The 24,384-nt window shown below is 41.1% G+C and overlaps 1 protein-coding gene across 4 annotated transcripts in view; it reads left to right on the top strand.

The window, feature by feature from the left end:
- Nucleotides 1-24,384, top strand: part of LOC132786270 (hemicentin-2) — a 136,878-nt gene that overhangs the window by 40,537 nt on the left and 71,957 nt on the right. For all 4 annotated transcript variants that reach the window (XM_060792761.1, XM_060792762.1, XM_060792764.1 and 1 more), the window contains exon 2: nucleotides 3,866-5,702. In XM_060792761.1, the coding sequence (XP_060648744.1) occupies nucleotides 5,588-5,702 (115 nt within the window). In that variant the 5' untranslated portion in view covers nucleotides 3,866-5,587. The remainder of the gene's footprint in view (nucleotides 1-3,865; nucleotides 5,703-24,384) is intronic.

Here is a 24,384-nt window from a genome sequence, read left to right on the forward strand (position 1 = left end):
AATACAACGCTTTTGTTGAGTTTTAATATGCATTCACATCTATTCATAGCTACAAATATCGTATATATATATATATTCAGACTGCAGCTAGTGGCAAACCCTAAGCCCCAAGCATTTAACACTTTGTATTTACTAAGCTGCCTCTTTCCACCCACTCGTGGCAGTTACAATAACGGGCATACTGCGTTGTAACAACAAAGGCTTAAACACATTTACCATTACAAGCTATAAGCCAGGAGCCATGAGCCATGAGTAAAGTAATGCAAACATTTAAGCGATGGGGGGCAGCCATGTCTTCGACTTACGACAATAAAACCTCTAGACAATGAAAGAGAGAGCGAGCAGCAAAAGCAAAAGGAGGGACTGAGGGAAGAAGACTTCAACGTATCGTTGATTGGGTTGCCTCAAAGCGCAGCAGCAGCATTTGGAAGTGTGGCCACGTTCTGGCTGGAGTTGATGCCGCTTTATATGCAACACGGCCAAATGGCCAACAGAAATTGTTATGGCCAACTAGGGTTGAGGGTGTGTGCGTGTGTGTGTGAGTATGTGTGTGTGCGCGAGGGCAAACAAATTGGTAGCCAACGCATTGCTGACGTGAGCTGCAGCTGAAGTGCATCGCCAAAGAAGACTCCGTCTAGACGTTGGGGCGTGGCAGGCGTGGCTTGACAGCACTAATTGGCCAAAGTTTTTGGGCCAACTGTCAATTGTCAATTGCCAAATGTCAGTCACCAGGCGAGGGGCAGCTGCAGTCGAAGTAAACCGAAGAAATGTGTTTGAACTTTCCACAGAACATAATTCGCAAAGACCACCAAAAAAAGAAAGCGGGCAGTAGAAAGTTCATAGTTCAGTTTTAGTGGGTGTTGCAGGGGCAGAGCTTAGAGCCGTGCAGTTTATAGCTGTAGCTAATAATTTAAGAAGTTCATGCAACACAGAAAGTTCAGCTGAAGTATGCGACTGCCTCATGCCTCATCACCAGCTCAGCTCGCTGACTGAATGATGGCAAACGGAAATTTACTGCAGACACGAACAGCGAGCTGCCTAAAAAGGGTTCACACACAGACACACCAACACACACACGTAGTAAAATATACATACTCATGAGTAGAGGAAAAGGCAGCTTGAACAAAATATGCACATTTCCACACTTAATAACAAAATATGTTAAACAAAATCATTTGATGTTTGGCGTAAATTCGCGTGCTCTCTAGGTGTGAGTGTGCATGTCTGCTTGTGTGTGTGTTTGTGTGTTTGTGAGTGTGTGAGTGTATGTGTGGTTGCCAGGAGGCATGAAAATAAGCACATGTTTACATGCAAATTACATAAAGCAAACGGCAGCAGCAACAGCAGCGACAGCAGCAAAAACAACAACGAGCGTGAACAACGTGTAGGGCAAACAAAACGCAAATTACATGCTGCATACTTTTAGGCTGCAAAACGTAAATTGTATGGGGATTTTTCTTACATTTATTTCCGCAGAAAAACGAGCCGCCACAGCGTCCAGACAATATGCCACAGCACACCCCAACCCCAACCCCTCCTCCTCCGCCGCACTCTCTGCCACACACACTTTGCATACATTTAAAGCGTGTGTTTTTGTTTTCCGGTTTTGCCGTTTCGCCTGTTTTGCAGCCCAAGCCCAAGACATGTAAACAAACTCATTTAACTGATTTTCATGAAAAGAAAATGTGGCTCCTGGGCAATGCGCTGATGGTCGTCGAGTATGCCAAATTATCATCATGTCGACGTAGTTCTCGTTTTTTTCTCCTTCTCTTTCTGTTCGTCTCTTTTTTGTTGCAGGCAACTCTTTCGTGTGGCAGCAAAAAAACAAAATGGCGCACTGCCTGTGGCAAAATTTACATGTCACTCGACAGAAAGTTTTCGTGCCCAGCACTGACCTCTGTTAAGGCAACATGACTGCCCTTCTTCTGCTTCTGCTTCTTGTTTGGGTCTGTCTCAAGTTCTGCACACAATCTTTGCATAATTTCTCGCCCAACATCCTCATGCCTCGTCTCCTTGTCTCGAGTTAAGCGGCGAAACGGCAAATGTCAGCAACACACAAAAAACCAAGAAAACCAAAAAAAGTGGCAACAACTTTTATTTTTTTTGTCTCTCATTCAGCAAAAAGTAAACCCTAACGTTACTTCCACTTAGGCTGTGATGCCACAAATTGCCTACAGCTCGATGATGGCTATCTAAAATGACTAAGCTAGGGGCGAAGCAGGGAGGGAATGAATCTACAGTATTAGCACACGCATTAGGTTTATATAAAAGTGCGCACAGAGTGCTGGGCAAAAGCACAATCTGGTATTCAAGACTAGTTCTCAGCTCGCTCTTGGCTCTCAATCTTCATTTTAGCAATTCGCAATTGCTCTGTAATTTGTTCAAGTCGATGGCAAATGGGAAATTCGAGAGGCCTCGCATTTGATGTGCAGTGTCAGACTTCAAGGCTGTCAAAAGTTTGCTTTGAAATTAGAACAAAAGAAACTGGGAAAAATCGCGTCAGTCAGGCAAGCAGAGGAAGTGGACTGCGAAGTGGCATGCGCGACTCGGTGGCAGTCAAAGGATAATTGAGACATGTAAACAATATCCTTAAGTGCGATCACAACAGCATCAAAGGTCGCCCTTGCTGCCGTGCGCCCGACTGGAAAGCAATTAACAGCGATAAAGTGTAGTCAAGGTGTGTGGGTGAGGTGCTGGTGGGGGTGAGGTGCTGCATTAAAATATTAAATACCCACTCATAAAAGGGTTGCTGTTGGATGTGGGATGTGGTGCCACTGCTGGTGGCATGTGTGTGTGTGTGTGTGTGGCACAAAAGTGCCTGGCACATACACGCACGACAAAGCAGAATAATAAATTTCAATTCAGCACTGACGACATGACGTCTGTGTGGCAGTCGACTGCCACGTTGATAAGAAGCCAGGGAGACGCCACCACCACCAACGAGTCGAGTACCACAGCAACCGTCGACGTAGCCTTGCAGCAAAGTTAAGCCTCTCGGCCAGGCTAAAAAGAACAGAACAGAACAGAGAAGTCTCTTTATGTACATACAGAAAGCTAGTGCACAACCAAGCAGGAGGCAAGTAGGCGTGGCACGGTGAGTTGGTTGGCATGCTGGTTGCACAGAAAGGAAATGCGCAACGACGCCCAAAGGTGTCAAGCGGAAAATAAAGCATAATGCATAGCGCTCTTATGCACTTTAGCTTTGCCTGCTGCCACTGCAACATCAACAGCAGTTGCAGAGGTTGCAGCAACAACAAAGCAACAAGAAGTTGGTTGGGAGCAGCAACACAAAAAAAAAACAGAAAGAGGCCTAGACAGCCATCAGTCAGAAGTTGCTGCAACCTTCGACTGTGCGTAGACGTCGAGTCTACGGCGAGTGACTGACGCATTTTCCGGCCAGAATCCGAGAATGATATTGCGGCCTACACACAACTCATATTCAGACGTGTGGCAGCAGCAGCTGTGTGTGGCATGGGGTAGCACCAAGATGGGGCATCACTCATGCTGCGCAAAAAGTTGAAATATCAAACAAAAAAGTTCGCAATGAAAGCGTCAAAGAAGCGGCAAAAGCTGGGACTAATAAATTATGAAAATGCGAGAGTTGCTTCAAAGGAAATTTTAAATAAGCCTGTCCCTGCCACTCCCCTCCCCCCCCCCTCCTGTCCCTCTACCCCTAACACTTGTCAGTAGCATATGCATACATATGTGTGTGTGTTGAATTAATAAAAATATCCAAACTTATTTCACTTGATTGCGAGTGCAAAAACAATTTCTTATTAATGTGAATTCGTTTAAAGGTTTCTTTTTTATTTATTTATTGCAGAACAAATTTTAATGTGTTTCTCGTGTTTTGCTTTCGTTGCAGACAGTTTTGTGGCATGTGAAACAAGTGAAGATGCCCAAGGCGTGGCCCAAAGGAAAAGCGAAGCTGCAGCAAATTCCAAATCGAAGCAACATCTTGTGGCTGCCACGCAGAGTCATGTTGTCGTTGCAAAGCAGCCAGACAGTCACACTGCCAGCTGCCAACACTGAATTGAAGCAATGAACATGACATGTAAAAGTAACAACAACAACAACTATAACAACGTCGATGATAACAACCGGCAACAATAACAATACAAACAATAACGACAAAAGTAATTTGAATTTGTGCGAGCAACAGGAAACAAAACAAGCCAAAGAGACACGCAGATAGAGATAGAAACAAAGTGTGCAAGAGAGAGAGAGAGAGAGAGAGAGAGAGAGAGACAGCTAGAGAATGCAAATTGTGTGCATATTTTCCTAGTGTGTGTTTGTATCTGTATCTGTGTGCGTGTGTGTGAGTGTTAGTGCTGTGTCCGTGTAAATAAATGCGATATAAAACGGCAACAGAAACAGAAAGAGCATCTGCAACAACATCAACAACAACAACAACAACAGCTAGAGATTCAGCAGCAGCAAATTTCAAAAAGAAAAGAAAAGGGAAAATACGAAGAAAAACGGAAAAAAGTGCAGTTAAGCGTGGAAATTGCATTAAAAATTGAAAAAAGTAGAAGAAGTAGAACAGGATAGTCGTGGCTAACGAGCGCTAAAAAGCAACAAAAGCAAAACAACAAAAAAAAAAAAAAAAAAAATACAAAACAAATAAAAAAATACAAAACAGCAAAACAAACTTGCAGCGCTGGGAAAGCGAGTAAAAAGTTTTGATTGAAAATTTTGCATTGTGCTTTCATTTCGCTGCCTGCAAATACAACAAGCAACAATAACAACAACAATTTGTTTGCCACCAACGCCCGATGCGGTGACTGTGTAAATTCTTGATTAAAAAACAACAACAACAGCAATACGAGTAGCAAGAGCAACACAAACACAAATCGAAAGCAGAGCGTGCAACGTTTGCAGTGCAGTGCAAAGTGAAATTATAGCATGCGGCAAAAGGACAACAAAAGGACCAAGAACAACAACCATTCCCACTGCTCTGCGCCGCGTAACAATAACAAAAATAATCCTAACAAATGATTGCAAAGAAAGCACACAAAAAACTCGCCAGCATATTGAATACATGCAAATTATTGGCCAAATTTCCTCGTCACAAAGCAAATTGAACTTTACAACCGAGTGAAAAGTGTCAGCAAAAATAAACGACAACAACAACAAAAATATACAAAAAAAAAAATACAAATAGAACAACTGCAAATCGTTTTGAAATTTCCATTTCCATTTTGGTTTAATTGATTCACCTTTTTTTGTAGTGTTGTGATGAACCTTGGAGTACGCGTCGTATGCGTTATTTATATTTTATTACATTTAGAACACAAAAACAGCAAAACATATGTAAAATAATAAGAAAATTGGCATAAAATTTGGCAACTGGCAACTGGCAACAAAACGTGGCAAACTAGTTGTCTACTAACGGTAAACATTCGTGCCGCGCAATAAAAGTCAAGTGCGTGGCACTTAACATCCACTTGAAGTGGCAGCAAGACAGAGCTAGCTGGGAGATAGCAGCGTGAGCCAGAGCGAGAGTAAGTCGTTGACAAAGTAACGCATTGCGCGATAAGAGGCAGCAAGAAGCAGCAGCAGCCAACGACGCTCGATAAACGACAAAATGAGCAGCAGAAGCACAAGCACAAGCAGGAGCAGCATCATGAACAACCGGAGCAGCATCAAAGAGCTGATAGCGCAACTATTGCTGCTTATCAGCCTGACATCAGGCTTGCCGGGTAAGTGCCAGGGCGAATGTTCCTGTTTCCTTTCTACGTTCTACGGTCTCTGTATACAATATTCTACTTTCACTTCTCCTGTGACTCGGTCTGACTTATCGCAGCCCCAAAATTAATGCAAATATTTAACGTTGCCTCGCTTCGCTTCGTTTCCTTTTTTATGGATTTGTCGTTGTCATGCTGTGGCATCTCCTTTAGCTAGCTTGCCGTTGCCTACACTTAGGCGTCGTCATCATTGACAGCGACTGTCGTCGGCGTTGTCATAACGTGGGCGAGGTATCTGCCGCCACTTGACATGACTTATAAATGGCTTTCGATTAAGTTGTCACATTAGCATTAATCTCGACACAGTCTCCTACAAAAGTTCAATCAAGTTGTCTGTGTAGCTGTGTATTTGTGTGTGTGTGTGTGTGTTAATGATCTTCTACTCCGATGAGCTTAATCGCAAGATACTTTTGCACTGCTTGAGGTGCAGCCGCACTTAATACTCAACTTCGAACTGCAGTGCATAATTGAAAAATAATTATGGAACTGTAGGCATTACATTACCTGTGTTCCACATAAATGCATTAATTTATTAAAGCTGATGAATTTTTAATGACACGCAGCACACGAAATGGCGATGCAAAGATACAAAAGGATGGGCTGACTGGCGACTGGTTTTAATGTGTTGGCGCGTGTCATAAAACCGTCCTTCAAATTAATATCATCAACTCGGTCCAGTCGTCGGTCGTCAGTCGTCGGTCGACAGTCGACAGTCGCTCAGCCCAGCATGCATAATCTGCTGTGGTTAACAATTTTCTGTTTGTGTGTGTATAATACAATTATGGGCAAACGGATTGCCATCGGCAGATTGAATCCAATGACAAATAACGGTTTATATTCATTTAATTTTGCTCTCTCTTCTTCGTTTGTGTATTTATGCGAACTCAAATTGGTGCCAAGTTCACACTGCACGTATACGTAATGCGTATACGTAATGCGGCGCACCTTTTAGACGACTGTTTGTTGTGCATGAATGATTTGAAAACATTTTCGCATTTCCTGTCAAACCCCCAACGCACGCTCCTCTTTCATCAACTTCTTACTATTTTTTTTTTGTAATGTCAACAAAAGCAAACAGTTAAATGAACGATACGATTCTACGATAAATACAAAAAAATGCTAGTATATATACAACGAATTTACTATATATAACGAAATCAACAGCTCGGTTGGCGTTTTTTCTGTGTATATGTGTGTGTGTGTCAGTTGGTCGCACGGTTTTCAGTTTCATTTTCATTTTCGTTCGTTTTATTTGCAATATTTTTGCTTGTTTAATTCACAACAAAAAAATGTTGACATTGTTTCTATTTGCTGGCCATGATGTCCATCCGTCCGTCTGTTTGTCTCCGCTCTGCTGTGCTGTGTGCTTTGCATTTTATGCGTATTTCCCATTTATGTTTTGTTAAAGTATTTGCTATATTTGCTGTCCGACTGTCTGTCTGTCTGTGGTTCCATTCGATGCGTTGGCGTCTCTTTGGAATGCTCCAATAGTTTTTCATGAATATGATTGAAAATGATTTATCTGTTGGCATTTGCATTGCTAATATCGAATGCGGCGGAAAATAATCTCGAAACCAAAAATGAAAAACTGATAAATTAGTTTTCTTTACAGTTTTAAGTATGTGAGGTATTTTTGATGATTACAAATTTCATTGTCAAATAAATGCTTGATTTGTTTTACTTGAAAATAAGTTGTGAATTATTATTATAAATTTGACATAATATGATTAAGGTGAAGAAACTCTTCAGACTCCGATGTACCTAAAGGCTTCTCTTGCCAAACAAATTGGAAGAGTGAGAAAATCCATTGAGCGAATCTTTACAAATCGTAGGAAAACATAAATAAAACATTCGATTTTTATTATGAAAGCCAAGCACACATTCAAACATTCATCGAGAGAAAGAGAGAGAGAGAGAGGGGCAGAGCACGGGCGCGGAGAAAGTTTTGTTTCGTGTCGTTTTATGGCACTGCCAAAAATTGGTTTCGATAAAAATTTACGTTTCATAAAATTTATTATGTATGCAACACAATGGCAATAACAACAAGAGCAACAACAATGAGCACAACGACAACAATCGATGTGTGTTTGTGTGTGCACGTGTGTGTGTGGAGCCAAAAACCAAGATCGTGAAACACTCTGGAAAAGCGCCAAAAGCCCACACAGCATACACAATGATGACGACGTCGGCGACTGGGGGCGAAATCAAAGCCAACAACGAGAATGAAACAAGCGAAAAAAAAAATAACACAGAGAAACACAAAAATACAAGCAAATGAACAACTTTATATGCAGGATAATGGTCAAGACATTATTAAGGCCCATTTCTCGTATCGTGTCTGAGTGTGATGGTGTTTGTGAGTATGTGTGTGTCTGTGTGTGTGTGTGTAGTGTGGGAGTATATATTAGAGTAACTTCTAAATAGTAGGCACATTTCTTGTAAGGCACGAAATTTATGATGTGTGTGTTGGTGTGTATGTATGGGCAAACACTTAAAGTGTGTCTCAGCTTTCAAGTGGTCTAAACGCACTCTTTAAAGAACGACATAATCTTAAGGATTTGCGTAGTTATTCTATACCCTTTGAAGAGCTTTTTAGAAAGCAAAAAAAAAAAGAAAACGTAACTGTGTGCAGGGATTATAAGATACTCATGCTAATGGATGAGACAGCAGAAAAAACGGCAACAGCTCAGTTTGTGTCGTAACAGAGAGATTATAAAAGTAAGAGACTTGAAAGCTATGTGCTTGTAGGCATCCTTAACTCTGAGGCAATTAAGAAATCTGACAAAAAGTGCACTAAGTTTGAGAAAAAGGGAAAGATTTGTCTCGTCGTTGGCACTTTTTTTTATCACATAGTTTGTAATACATGCTAATGTGCTTGCGGCTCTTAGGAGACTTGTAACCTAGCGCATGTTCTACATCATGTTCTCCAATACCAAAAAAATGTAGCACTATATTTGAAAGATATCGACAGACATACACACAGGCATGTCTATAACGTCTCGGTTGTTGACGATGATCAAGAATATATATACTTTATGTGTAGGTCGGAGATTCAGCCTTTTGCCTGTTTCATTTGTTTCCTGCAGTCACAAAGTTAACATATAATATCCTCCTATCCTCCTATGGGTAGCGGGTATAAAAAAGGGTTGACACACTGTGCTTCATAAGAATAAAATCTACTACTACTATTTATGTATACATCTAGTAATCCAACACTTCTTCAGTATTTTGATATATGGTATTTGTTACAAATAAGAAAAATGTTGATGGATTTTTATAAATTTGTTACTTATAATAATTATTTTCACAACAGTTAAATACAACTCAGGGTATTCTTTCGCCCTGCATTTAACATTGCAGCACACTTCATATTTGCTGTGTCAATTATTTAATTGTAGTTAGTTTGGTCTGGCAAATACAGCAATGCGGTTTTTTTATTTAGCTGACTGGACACAGATTAAATCTTTTCCAAGTAATCGAAGTATAAACTTTTCCATCTGAGCTTAATTTTTGGAGAAGAGAGAGACAGAAACGTTCGGGGAGTTGCAGTTTATAAAAGCTTTTGGCTAATGGTCGCTGAAAGGCCGACAGACAGGACGAGCACGCAAAAGGGACGAACGGTTGGCCAAACTTGAAGTATTCAAAGTAAAATTTATGTAAAACATTATGTAAACTGTGTGTGTTTGGTATGCAAATAGTAAGAGAGCTGAGGGTGAAGGGAGTGTGGGTGAAGGTTAGAAGGCGGGGGATGAATGGAAGAGGGAGTGAGTGACCCCAAAGCATGACTTTTCAATTTGAAATGTGTTTAATGGGCTTTTATGGCGTCTCTCGTAACATTTATCAAGTGTGAACCCATTGAATAGTTGACTGCATTCCCAGCTAAATCCCGCATACGCACGCACATGCAGCTTCTACCCGTCCCTAACCCTTCTCTTCAACCTTCATGCTGGCAAATTTTCTATGAAAATGAAACTTTTTTAGCAATGGCACACTTTGGGAATTGTTTGCTATGACTCTTTAATATTTGACCTAACATACGGTGCACAAAGTTGACTCAATAACAACGCAAGTTGAAAGTGGAAAGGGAAGGTCATGAGTGGTTGGAGCAGCTGTGGTCGGTGCTGTAGCTCTAGCTGTGGCTGTGCAAGAGAGTCAAGTTGCCAAGGGCAACTTTTAATTACACTAAAATAATTATAAACCGGAAAACTTAATCAATGCGTTGCGCGACCAATCAATATTGCAACGCACACACACAAGCGAGCGGAGTCACAAGCATGAACGCGAACGTTGAGTGCCATTTGGTGTTGCCACGTGTGCGACAATTAAAGGAAACTCCAGCAATAAAAAGCCAGCCAAACGGGAAATATGAAAAATGTGAAAAATTGTCGCAGTGGAAATTCTGTTCGCACTCCCCCAACGTTATCGCGAGAGCGCAACAATAAGAGGGTGCCCAGGAAGGAGCAAAATGTGGGGTCAGGGGCAGGCTCTGTGGCATTGGCTTGCAGCAGCAGCACGTAATGAAAATGTTGCTCATATGTAAATACCAGCTATGAGAAGGGAGCCATGTGTGGATCAACAGGGACACATTGCTTGTGGGTGTGTGTGAGTGTGGTTGTTTGTGTCCCACACACACATATATATACACACACATGAACATACATCGAGCATCTGATTGCGTTGGGCTTTACGAGCAGCGTCATGTGCCACGCGCCTAATTAAATTAGAAATTAGAAAACGGAAATTTGAGCACGAAATTTGAGAGATGAATCCAAAGGTTTGGGTATAGGTTAAGCATGTGTGTGTGTGCGAGTGTATCTCTGTGTATGTGTAAAGTCAAGTGCTGTGCAACGGGTCGTATGTGTATTGTATTTCGCATTGAATTTGCTGCTGCTGCTGCTGCCGCACAGACAAAAGCATACTTTTTACTAACGAAATTATGCAAAAATTCCTGAAAGAAAAACCATAGAAGGGGGGGCAGCAACAGACTCCTGACGACGTGTTCTTGCCCCCATTTTCTGATGCCCCTGTTGTCAGTTGCCCAGGCAAAACAGCAAGCAAACAAAGTACAGCAAATATGTGCACACAGCAGAGGCAGCAGCAACAACAGCAGCAGTAGTTGATGGGGAGCAGCAGCATGTTGTATGATGTTGCCAGTAGTACTTTCCTAATGCAAAACAAAACAAGGACTAAAACCTAGTTCGGTTAAATTTGGTAAAGTTCGGTTTGGGGCTGAAGCTGCTTCCGTTGCTGTTGCTTCTGCTGTGGCTCTTCGTTAAGCGTCATTCGCACAGATTAAGGATTTTGTCGAGTCGTGCTGAGCTGAGTGGCCTTGTTGATGGTTTTCTGCCCTCTTTTTTTTTACCAAAGCTCTTTCTTCCAGTTTTTTGCTTCTTTTTTTTCTGTCTTGTTTTGTTTTTGTTGCTTGCCGCAAGAGTGAGTTGTTGTTGTTGTTGCTGCGGGGTGTGTCCTTGTGTTGTGGCATACTGAAAGTCTTTGGCTGCAAAGATATTCATTATGCATGCATTTTAAATTGTAAATTTGACTGCATTCCTCTCCGTTCCCCGCAGGACTCTTTTCGTGTCCATGCCTCGCCCTCGGCTCGTGTCGCTCGCTCTTCATATTGAAACGGATTTGTTGGCGGCTTTGGGCCATGGCTAAGACCTGCTGATGCGCCTGATGAGCTTTGCCGTATTGTTTGAATTTTTATGGACTCACTGAGTCATGCCCCATGCAGCCGCAGGGCAGCATGCCACACACAACCGCTGTCACATACCTGTGCCATTGTGCTCTGATGACGTTGAACTACTTTCTTTCTTTTTGACATTTTTCGTGTTATAATCCTTGCAACCTTGCACACAACACCAACACACAAACATTTGCAACTAATAAATTTAATTGCCTGACAATTGTTGCAAGCTCCAGTTGCAATAAATCGTGGCAGCAAGTCAGAAAGTGCTCGGAACATAATTAAGCACTCTGGGCGGAAGTTGGCTGCTTTTATCGTCACGCCACTTGATCAAATTAGTTGTAACAAATAAGAGATTTGTTGCCTCAATTTGTGGCTACTTAAAGCAGCAGCAAAACCAAAAGCGAAACGAAAACTTCAAGCCGCTTAGCAAGCGTATTATGAGTGCTGAGCAAATTGAATATCTCCTTTCAAAAATTTGCCATGACAACTGAGCAACAGTCATCGGGAGCGGTAGCGAGAGGGATAGCAAGGTGGCTGCTCTGGTATTTGTGGCGCCACTAAACTTTTCTCGATGTATGGTAGCTGTGTGTGTGTGCGGCATAGATCAGAAACGCAAAAAAGGGGTTAGACCCTAAACTGTCGAGCGAGTATTGTGTGGCTGCCACACACACACACACACACACACACACACACAGAGAGCTGCCGCCCCAAAAAAACCCATCGATGTTGTTGATGATGATGAAGATGAAGATAATAGCTATTCAGGCAAATAGGCAGAATCTACTCGACTGCCCCTCTCGCTCTCGCTCACCCTCGCTCTCACTCTCTGTTGCCACATGGCATGTTGCTATTGTTGCCAAGTGGCAACAAAGTCAAGCAAACAAAAACCATAGTCGTTTGTTTGCCATGTGCACCAATATACATCCTTCTCTTCTCGTTTTTCTCGCTACCTTTCTCCACCTCTCTCTCCCTCCCACACTCGCTGGGCAAATCCTTTTGGGTCAGAAACTTTTGAAATATCTAATCCCCATACATGTGAGGCAGCATCTGAGCCGCTTTAAGCGCACAGTTAAGTTAGCGATACGGCTACCTCTTCATTCCTTTCCCCTCTAGTCAATGACAGCAAATGTGGAGAGTGTGGAGTGTGTTGCAGAGAGAGAAAGGGACAAGGGGGGTGTCTGTACAGAGGCTTATGAATTTGGAGCGAAGCGATGAGTCGAGTCGAGTCGCTCGCTTTTGCTTGGATGCGTTGTGCCCCAGCGAGCATGATTATAAATAATCTTTATTATACCCTTAAAACGGGCATTACGTTTAGACCATTGCAGGAGTTATTTGTGGGTCCTCATAAGGTTAGGATTACATATGCTTAATCGGCCCAATGAACTCGCACGATTTGCTCTTATGGCGATCTATTTGTTCTGATGTTAATTAGGCTTCGGAGTTTTATTCAGTAGCTATTTGATATCATTAACAGATAAACATCTAATTGCTGTCTGTTGTTGAACTATTGAAATTAATATGCAATTATAATATTAATAAAGTAATTTTAAAAATATAAAGTATCCATATATTGAGCACTTCAAAAATAGTCGAAATAATTTTGGTAATTTATTACAAGTAAATTAGATCTTAACATAGTTTTTTTTTGATTTATTATGAATTTCGATTTCAATAAACGCATTCAAAAAATCTTAAAAATCTTGAAAACTAAATACTTTCGGAATTCTATAGCTTATTTAAGACAAATCACAACATCAACAATATTACTTAAATATAAATTTCCCAATAAATAAAATACTATCTGTGCTACAAAGATTATTATATTATAATATATTATTCTATATTGAATATACCTCGTAAGTGCAAACAAATTAAATGAGTAATATTTTTTCTTTATTAGTACTTCGGCAGCGTATAAAAACTTGCTCATTAAAGTGACGAGTATAAAAGAATTCTGGTTTTTAGTTTTTTCTCTCATTTTTTTTGCTAGTTCTACTCGAACTGTGCTCGTCAGGACTTGAAGGGTTTTACCAGATGGCAAAAAGGGGGAACGAAGAGAGAGAGAGAGAGAGAGAGAGAGAGAAAGAGAGAGTGCATGTCATGTGAAGCATTTAAGTTGATTCTTAAGAGCCATACACAATCTGGTAGATGCTGGGCGACTTACGAGCACAGAGCTGCTCACACACTTGCCCAGCTCAGTGTATTGCACTGCTGGAAAATGCTATTAATAGCAGATTGCTTCAACACACACACAAACATACATAGCGTAGAAGGGAGCACACATGGCAGTCACAAATTGAGTTTGACAGTAAATCCTTAAAGAGTGCCTCTGAACCTCTTCGCGAACCAGTTATGACAGCAGACACAGCGCTTAGCTCCCAAGCTATACCTACGACTTATTTATATAGGTCAAAAGGAGCAGCATAGCAAATAGAGGCAGAGTTTGTTCTTCTTTTGCTGAGACGAAGAAGAACTAAGTAAAAATCCATGTTGTGAGCTGATGTTTTCCGATGCTACGGCAGGCCAATTGATTGAAACTTTCGACTCTTTTATGGAGCAACAAGGCTAAGCTTTATAGCCCATCTGCTTGGCCATGGCCGAAAAGTTTTGGCCACAGTTTTGGTAATTGAAAAGGCTTTACTTCAACTTTACTCTCGAGTCTGCCTTCGACCTTAAATGAGCTGATTTGCATAGCCTTAAAGGGCGAAAGGGAAGTGGAAGTGGAAGTGTCAGCTATACGAGTTGCTGACATGACAAAGGAAATCAATTTCGGGTATTTCAGCTATGCGAACTTCAACGCAACACAAATAGTTGGCCAAAGAGTTTTTGCAGCAGTCGAAAGATCGGTTGGCCACATGAAAGTGTTTGTCTCCCTGGCTCGCAACTAGATAATTGAAACTGCAGATGGCTATAACTTTTGCCTTGCTGTTTGACTATTTGGCTGCATGGTTGGGTTCACTGTCAGGATGAACTGCTCTTTTCTACTCAGCTCAGCTCTGTTCCGTTCTCTTCTGTTCTATTCTGGTGTGGTTTGGTTTGGTTTTGGTTTCGTTCGGTTGCGTTAGCGAGCGAGAGGCAGACAGTAAAAATTAACGACGCCATTTGGCTTGGCCAAAAGTTTGCGTTGCGGTTGGATGGCGCGCAGATAAAGCCAAAACAACAAAGTGGCCGACATGCGAGTGTATCTCGTTCATTCGTTCGTTCGTTCGTTAGCCTGGCCAAAATCGATAAGCGCCTGGCCGATGGGTCACGTCAAAGCAAAGGCATATAAATCACAAAATCTTGTAACAGTGGACAGCGACAGCTCCTGAAGTTCTGCCGCTTAGGTGAGTCCTTGACCAATGGCGAGCACAGAAACCGCACAGCGACGGACGCGGCGGCGGCGGCGACTCGATATATTGGCTTTGCAAAATGAGTTTGAGTATGAGTAAGAGCGCGTGTGTGTGTTGTTGTCGATTGCAAAGGCAGCGTCAAGTTATCAAATGATTTATTTACGAGCCCGCCAGGCAAACAAACAAGCCACAATGCCGACAGTTTGGGCCGGGGCACGACAATTTGCAGCAACGACAAACGCGTGCCAAATAGTAACTAGAACACACACACAAGCGGAGAGAGGGAGAGAGACAGAGAGAGAGAGAGAGGAGGAACACATAGACAAGTTCAAAATTGTTGAACCCAAGAACCTCTTGAGGCGAAGGTCTCCATGAGACACATTTGCACAAGCGGCCAACGACAGAGTGACAAGAGAACAAGAATTATGGCCAAAGGGCGTACGCCCTGTTAGTGGGCGTGCTGCACGTAACAGCCCGCTTTAAAATTGGCCAACACACACACACACAAAGACAGATACAGACACACACCCACACAGTCGATTTGTTGTCATTGCAGGACAATAGAAATCGAAGTGAAATTGATATCCTTGCAAGTCAGCTAGCACTTCTTTCTCTCTGCTTCTCTGTTGGACTGTAAAATATTTATGAAATGAAATTTAATCATTTTAAAAGCCTATTCAAAATTGACACAACACAAACATTTGTTGATCAAGGAAAGTGGAGCATAAACCAACGCATTTAGGAAGGAAAGGAAGATGAGGGGAAAAGCATGAACAGAGGCAAGTGAGAATAGACTGCTTGCATTTTCCAATTTATTTGGCAACTGAGAATACCTTCAATTGGTCTAACAATGTGGTGTAAATTGAAGTGGCGCAAACGCCCTGTTGATTTCAGTTAGACTTAACACAATTACATATACGCACCATTGGCGCTAAGTGGATTGTTTAATGCAGAGGATTGAAATCTAATACAGAATTTATTTAAGGAATGATATTTTGTTAAATTTGCAAGTGTCTAAAACATTACATTATAAAGCGCTTTCTAAGAAAATCAAATTACGTATACGCCCAGCTAACGGACTTATATGTTTTTGATGTCGAATCGAATTGAATTACGCATTTGACTTTACGTCTTAAGGGTCAAGGTTACAAGTAAATTTAAATTCTTGATTTCTTTTGCTGAAATTTAATGAAATTTGCCTTCCTTTTAAACCCAATACTCTGTCGAATTGAAAGAAATTACGTATACGTCGTGATTTGCATAACGTCAAAGTCAACGCCAACGCCAGATTGCTATTTTTGGGTGAGTTTTTTATTTGGTCTTAACCAAATATAGGCTAAAAGCAAACAAAACAAATTAATAAAATAACAAATGCGCCGCGTTTATGAATACAAATTGAACCCTCTAGAAGTTGCTTTACATTCGCACGCCACTTGCCGCACATTAATTCATTTACCTGCCGCGCTCTTGCGGTCTCAAGAGCCTCAAATTGAAAAAGTAATTCAAAGCTCGACAGCGTTTTAAGCCACAAGCAACCGCGATGCCGCCACCCGCCATCCACCATCCGCCATCGCCATCGTCAACGTCACCACCACCACTCCGACTTCACAGGCACAGGCAGAAATTCAACCATCGCCAATTGCCATATGCCAGAAGGCAGGCCGAGGATCGCATCTACCGCAATTTTGAGCAGAAACCACAGAAATTTATGTTTTTAGTACTTTGACTAAGGTGCGGAGAGGCGAGGCGATGGAGTTGCATGAAGTTGAGTGCGCGCACATACAATAATTTTCAATTTAAAGGTAATTTTAACCCAGAGCCACAGCCAGAGCAAAGCAAAGCAAAGAAACAACAGAGCTACGGGCACATGTGAGTCACAGGACACACAACACCAGCAGCAGCAGTAGCAGCAGCAGCAGTCAGGCCAAGAACCAGCAGCCTTTTTGGGCCATAATTTAACTTACAACAACTTTCAATAAGGCGACGCAGGCAATGGACTTTGGCAGAGGCAGCAGCAGCAGCAGCATTTACAAAAACATATATACACAGATATACACTTACTAACACACATCATTTCTTGCTCGCAGCTAAAGTGGATTTAGCCATAAAATGGCAATGTGCCACAACGAGCAGGCAAACACACGGCACAATAACAACAACAAAGTTAAATGCAGTTGATGCTTTAGTTGTTACCTTTTTGTTGTTTTCTTTGCGTGTGCTGAGTGTGTGTGTGTGCGTGTGTGTGTGTTTTGAAGTAGCCAGCCAAGCAGGAGAAGGCAAAAACATTTGGTGTGGTTAGCCAATGGCGATGGCTTGACGTTGGTCGCTTGCTGCGCAGATTTCAAGTAACCGCAATTCATATTTCACATTGCTTATGACCATAAAAGGATACGGCAACGACGACGGCGGCAGTGGCGGCCAGGGACTAAATGGCCAGAATGGCATAAGAAAATTACGCAAAAAGGATGGCAGAAAGCGAAGCAAACTTGACTTCACTTGACTTTTGCAGCATTGAAGTTACGTATACGCCACGCTTGCCACGCGACTTACTGGCAAAAGGTGGTGCAAAGTGTTTGCAAAGTAATTTCCGTTTCCTGCTTAGCTTCAAGTGGCAGCCGAGCGAAATGCATGCCGCACACACATAGTCTTAAGAGAGCGACTGAATGAAAAAGCGAGAGAGCTATTGCGATTGCTTACACGTGGACTGCTTGTTATGGCTGCGGCATTTTATTTGGTTGCCAGAAGGTATGGTGCCATTGGCTGCAAGTGCAAAACAAGCGCGAAAACAGTTCAGCGCATTCAATAACATGACGTATACTTAACATGTGTCACCCTCAGGATGACGACTCGTGACAATTGGGACATCAAAGTGGACATTGTTAAACGCCAAGTCAAATCTCCAGTGTGTATACGCTGCATCTCAATCAGCTGGCAAATAGTCGCTGAAGAAACCATTTAAATTGCGAATGAAAGGCAAAAAATTCACACATTTCACCACACAGAGTGAGAAGGAGAGATCCAAGTCAAAAGCAAATATAAGTCTGTGTGAGAAACACACAAGGGAAATGCTGCGACTCACATAACGAATTATTTTTATGCGCTTCCCGTTCCTGGGCAGCATCAGCTTATACTGCGCATCAAATTGGCAAAATGCAGTCGAGCTTGAAGCAGAGCCACCAGAACCAGAACCACTGGGAACAGTGCTGACCATTCAGCTATTTTCCGCCAACGCTAAAAATATTTAAGCTGCAAATATAGTTTTATTTTGAGTGTAAATTAAGAGCCAATATTTTGTATGGCAACATTTTGCGCATAGTAAGTGTATAGGGTATACCTATAAATTAAAATGAATCTTCGGCCTTATGATATCAAATATTTTTAAGCATTATCGTAAATATTTCTAAGTGTACCATAAAAGTTGGCAATCCTGCTCGTTAAACAGAAGGAAAGGAAGTAGACTGGGCGACTCACTACGCAAATATATACAGAATATAATTTCTGCATTTCAGCAAAGTCGATAAATCGTTTCGCGTTGCAATGTTTCTACTTCTCTAGGGAATTAGCTGTTGAGCTAAATGGGAGAGAAGCGAACTATGAGGGAGTGTAGCAGCTGTTTCCGCAACGATTTAAGAAGTTTTTTTTATGTGTATTTGTCCATTGAATGTTATGTTTGTGTTTCGATGTGTCCATAGAATCGACAGAGCAAACAAACAGCAGTAGCAGCTAATCAAAACTTAATCAGCAACATCAAAAAGTCGTTTGGCAAAAAAGTTCTCGACAAACTGCTGAGAGGAGCAAGCAGAAGGAGACGTCGGCCACCTGCTGCAAGAGAAACGAGAGACACGACCCTCATCAGAGGCGAGATTTACATTATGGTCAAGTGTAAAAAACCAAAAAAAAAAAAAACGAACCAAACAAAAAGCAAAACAAAAACCCAAAAATAGTTGTTGATTTTCATTGTTAGCCAGCAAACCACGCTTAGAGTTAATTTGATTATATATGCCGGAACAAAAGTAATCATAATAATCCAAAAATAATAATGGGGGCAAAAACGGCAAACAAACATGAAAGCAAACAAAAAACCATTAACTCATAACTATTAACAACTACAGCAGTACGAACACAGCAGCAACAGCAACAACATCAGGGACAACAATAAGCGCCAACAACTCGTAAACAACAACGAAACTTATAATGGACACATGTACATGGCAGACACACGCACACACTTACGCACTACAAAACCGCATTACACACACACATGCATATACTATATAGAGTCGCTTACGGCCACAGGCTCATTATCCTTTTTAATAAAGCTTATCAATGGCAGAACATGCGAGCTGCCAGCAACAGCAACAGCAGCAGCAGCAGCCCAAGCAGCTGCCGCCGGGCAACGAGTTATCCTGCGAGCCTGACCTGCTCTCTCCCTCTCTCCACCCTCCCCTTGACACTAGTGACAAGAACAACGAACACACAACTACAGCGACGATGACAACGACAGCGATAACAACAGCAACAACAACGATGAGAACGACAAACAGTAAATTCAAAGGTAATTTATTATAGCGACACCTGTAATTACCATGAGCCATAAAATAATACACATACTCAGTCACACATACTGAGAGAGAGAGAGAAGTGTACATAATGTGCCTGCATACATGCTTATTTATTTATGCTGTCCTTACACTCAGTGTATATCCTGCTTCGCCTATTGTGTTGTTCTTGTTGAGATTCATTTGGTTTCCTTCTCCTTTGGGTTCCCCCCTTCACACCTTCACACACATGGATTGGTCCATAGTTTGCTGGCGCCACTCGCTGGCATCGAGAGAGATTGAGACAGCTTTGTAGCACCTTTTCCCCACTTAATCAGCCATATATCACGCACACACAGCAATACAGACAGATCAACAATACATCTATATAAATAAACTAGTTGGTGTTGCCGGCAGAGTTATCAGGCACATAACACACTGTATTCTTTGGTAGTTGAGCACTGATTAGTGTCAAATAGTTAATGAGAAAAAACGTACATGAATATTTTCATTCAATGCTTATAAGGAATTTCATTGAGCTTAAATGTGTAAAATTCAAAACAATAATAAAAAAAATAATAGTTAGAGTGATTAGCGCTGTTTTTTTTTAACTAATTTTGAGTTAATACAGAATTATTCTCTAAAGAGAAAGAATATATTTTATGTTGCTTAAAAGTCACTGAAATTTACAACATAATAATTTAATAAAGTGATATATTCTCATTTAACTATTGTCAAAAATAGGGACGGTTTATTTTGTTCTTTTTATTATATTCTTTTTTAATGCAATAGATTTTTCTTTAACCCGTTTTAAATTCAATTGGGTCGAAAAAATGTATTTGAGTTTATTTTAAAAACAGTTTTTATCTTGTCTTAAATAAATATACATATTTTCTTAACAAATTTAAATAAAATTTGTCAATGCAATTTTCGTAACTCAGGCTATAAATTCACTAAACCAAAAATTCGCGTTGAAGCAAGCTTAAAAAATATTTTACTTGCCATTTCCATTTATTTAAAATTAAATTTTAAATGAAATGGAGAAGACTTTCAGTGCTCGACATGTGTCAACTTGGCAAAAAATAAATAAATAAAAATCAGAAGACTCTAAACAAAATTTGCTCAAAAGCTGGGCTAAATGAATTTTCTTGATACTCTTAGCATCCTTTCGTCTAACCGTCTAGTCATTTCATAAGCTTAGAGCCCGGATAGCAGCCAAAGCCATTTAATTTATTATGTAGAGTCTCATTTACGAGCTGTAGATACATTTCATTTTATGTGAAAGCGAAAACGCACATTTGAATATATAGTATATAGCATTTAGTTGCTTAGTTAATTCCGTCTTAAAGTGAGTAAAGGATATCTGCTAGTCGTTTTAGTTTACTTCATTTAGTTTATTTTTTTACAACTTTGCAAATTGTATAGCATACTTAAAAGGGCCAGCAAAACTGTCTAAATGAAATTGCCACCTTTAATTGTTTGGGCCAAACTTTGCGGAGTGGCGCATTTTAGTTGTTGTTTTTGTGACTGACAACACATCCACATAGAAAGTTCTATGACTTTGTTTTTTTTCTTCTTCCTTTTGCTGTGGGTTTGTTTTTGCCCCCGACAGCACTTTTAATCTTGTTGGGTCACAAACACACGCACACAGAGGAGAGCTCAGAGAGAGAAGTGTCGCTTAGATATTTTATATTTATGTTCATGTAGTTGCTGTACGTCCGTTGCTATAACTGACTGACTGTAACCTCATCCCAGTCAACCCCCCTCCTCTACCGACTGCCAACCACCAAACCACCTATCCACCAGCCGGGTTCGTGACTAGTAGGTATTTTGTGGTCGCCAGAGCGGCATGAAACAACTGCAAACAACTACAGATACAGCTACAAATACAACTACAACTACAATAACAATAACTGGTTGGTTGGCACAGCTAAGCACACAACACTTTCTTTCACACAATACGTTTATCCTTGCAACGTGACGTTGCTTTGCTTTTGCTTCAGTCGCCATATCCCTTGCCTTTCCTCTTCATTCCTTTCCAATCCCCGGCGTTGATTGATGTGCTTTTGCTGCTGCTTTGGCTTGACGCGGTTTCTAGTTTTATTGCTCGTTGCTTTATTGTTTCATTTTGCATACTCTGTAGTCATATAATGTTGTCAACCGGGTGGCATCAGTTGTGCTCTGCAATATAGCATATAATATTTCCAGGGTAGCTGTGCGTGAATCATCATGCATTCATTATCCGTACGTATGGAGCTGTATTTTATGGTCTGGTTGCTGAATCCTGCGTATTCTACGTGTTGTGCTCTTTCGGTGCTATTTGTGCAGTTTGTTGTCGTATTTGTTGTGCTTCCCGTTGTAATCGCATATGTCAAAATTATGCTCTTTCACTTTGAAATGACAAGCCACAGGATGTGTCCGTGTCACGCTGACATCGCATGTCCTGCGGATATGTGAGTTGGATTCACCTGTGAAATGTTCTTAAATTTTCAATTGATATTCCAAATTTAAGGCAAGTGACACAGATTTAGTGTCGTTCACATTTGTAGCATTTGCATTGCAGAGTGTGATAGAGGGAGATGTTCGCCTGTCTGGGGCAGACACAGATCCTGCTGTCAAATGTATGTGTATGTATGCTATATACATGCATGCATATCTTTTTAATTACACTAAAACGTGCCGCTGCCCACTGAATCCCAGACTGGAAGCCCGAGTCTCAAATGGAGGTCACTTGGGCTAACGAACGCCGTACTCAGCCGCCGTATGCCATAGAGCCATTCGTCACACAGACACAACACACACATACACATACATCCACGCACATGTGAAGTCTGTAAAAACTAGTGACACACTAATCCGATTAGTTGGGCTGACATTTTCTGCTGGCAAAGTGCAGCGCCGCTTCCAAACAGCGACCCTTGTTAGGAGCTACACCTAAGCCCTTCCCATGCCCCTGCTTCTGGTTCTACTTCTCGTTTTCTATTCATTCATTTTATTCAAATGTGACAAGCCCAAAAAATAGCCCCACGGCAGACACAAAATGTTCGCCACGGCAAAAATGCAATAATTAAAAAAACAAAAGAAGCAACAGCAAACAAAATGAAATAGACAAAAAGCTGAAGCAACATTCAAATAAATTAAACGGACTGAAGCGTACAATTTGCCAGTCGAGTTGTGTCCCAGGGAAGCCTGTTGAAATGCCAGAGGAAAAGGATATAAAGTATACGTTGAATACGAGTCACTCTACTTTATGTTATTGTAAGGCAACTTAGTAGTGAATGATATTGCATTGCTATTAATGTTGATATACTAATATTTCAGAGTGATAAGTTTAGATAATATTTATTTATACTTTTACTTAGTCTTTTTGATTGGTTTTCTCTTCGATAATAAGAGCCATAGCAATTATTTAAGTATTCAACTTTATATGGACTCACAATATTTATTGAAGTGTCCATAAATAAAAATGTTTTAAACTTAGTGAACATTTATCTAATGAAATATACATGTTCTCGTAAAAATCATCTTTGAGGTAAACAACTTTTATGGCCGCTGGTCAAGATTCCAAACCATATTGCGTTTTCCTCCATAAGCTGATTTTACAACTTATTTGGGATACCCGTTGCTTTCGTAAATATAATAAACTTTTAATAGGCTTTTGCGTCAGTTTCACTAATTTGTAGATATTTGAGAGGCACTTGCATATTTCTTTGAGTTCTTAATGGTCAGCAGGAAAGAGAGAAACTACATAGAATGGGATGCGGCATCCTTAATGAGAAGCACCTGCAATTGCATGCCACATGCATTCAGAATGACTTATAGTATAGAAGAGCACAGTTGACGTGATGCTTGCTTTTATTAGCGCATTTAAAATGTAATTCTTGCCACTCGAATGAGTCGCTGACTGAGGACTTTGCAAGTCTTTGCCATCGTTTCGGCATTTTTATCACATAATATTTTATTTTAACGGCAATAAAGCGTAATTTAATGAGCCCATAAAACGAAAATACATTAAGGCGCTGGGCCGAACAACAAAGACGAAAACGAGGACGAGGACGAAAGCAAAGTGGAAGTGGAAGCGAAAGCTGAAGCCTACACCTGCCAGAAGACTGCCATCTGTCAGCGTAGCTCATTTTGGATGCCAAATTAAATGTGCTCAAGCTGCCGAGATTTGCTTCTAGTTGAGTTGGTGTTGGTGTTGCTATTGTTGTGGCAGGCTTAGCGCTTGTGGCATTTATAAGGCGCATCAAGTTTTCGCTACGTTTCTTCGTTTTTCAACATTTGCCGCCTGTCGAGCATATTACACATACGCCCCATATTTCTCAGACAGACATTTACTCCTCTCCACGCTTCTCACTCACTCTTTTCCTCGAGTCATGACTATTTATTCGCTGTCTTTTCTACATGGCATGACATTGACTTTTATTTAAATGATTTCCACTGCGAATGCCTTTGCTTTTTTGAAGGGTGGGACGGACGGGTTGCCAAGAGCTGCCTGCCGGACTGCCTAGCTAGCGCTCCTTTGCTTGCTTTATCCAAGCCGAGCTATGGAATCCTTGAATGGCAATAGACTATGGCAGCTGCTGTTGTTCTATTATTTTCCTCGTCGCTTCGCTTGTCCCTCCCTTCTTCCTCTTTACTCTTCTGTGTCTTTCTACTTGCCACTGGCTCAGGCTTTTGGCCTTTTTCTCTAGCTACTCTGGCAACGACGCCTGGCAGCCATTGTTGTTGTTGCTGTTCTTGTAGCTATTGCCCTTTTGCTGCATGCAACTTGTAATAAATATTGCAGCAGCTCTTCTCTTCGCGTCGAATGCTATAAATATTTGTTAGCCGTTTACTTTGCTATTGCCGATTTGTGATATTTGCTGGAAAATATTATCATAGTGCAAGCGCATTTGCATTTGTCAATGCTTTCTACACAACAATACAGATGTCCAATGGATACATTCTGGGGGCAATGAAGTGAGACAGTTGCCATTTATCCTCGCTGCGAGGGTAGTTTGTGTAAAGTGCATTGCAATTAAGCTCGTAGATCAAGTAGAAAGAATTTTAGATGCAAGACTTGCAACAAATTGTAA

This window comes from Drosophila nasuta, chromosome 2R, assembly GCF_023558535.2.
Source record: "Drosophila nasuta strain 15112-1781.00 chromosome 2R, ASM2355853v1, whole genome shotgun sequence".
In the NCBI taxonomy this organism is placed as follows: domain Eukaryota; kingdom Metazoa; phylum Arthropoda; class Insecta; order Diptera; family Drosophilidae; genus Drosophila; species Drosophila nasuta.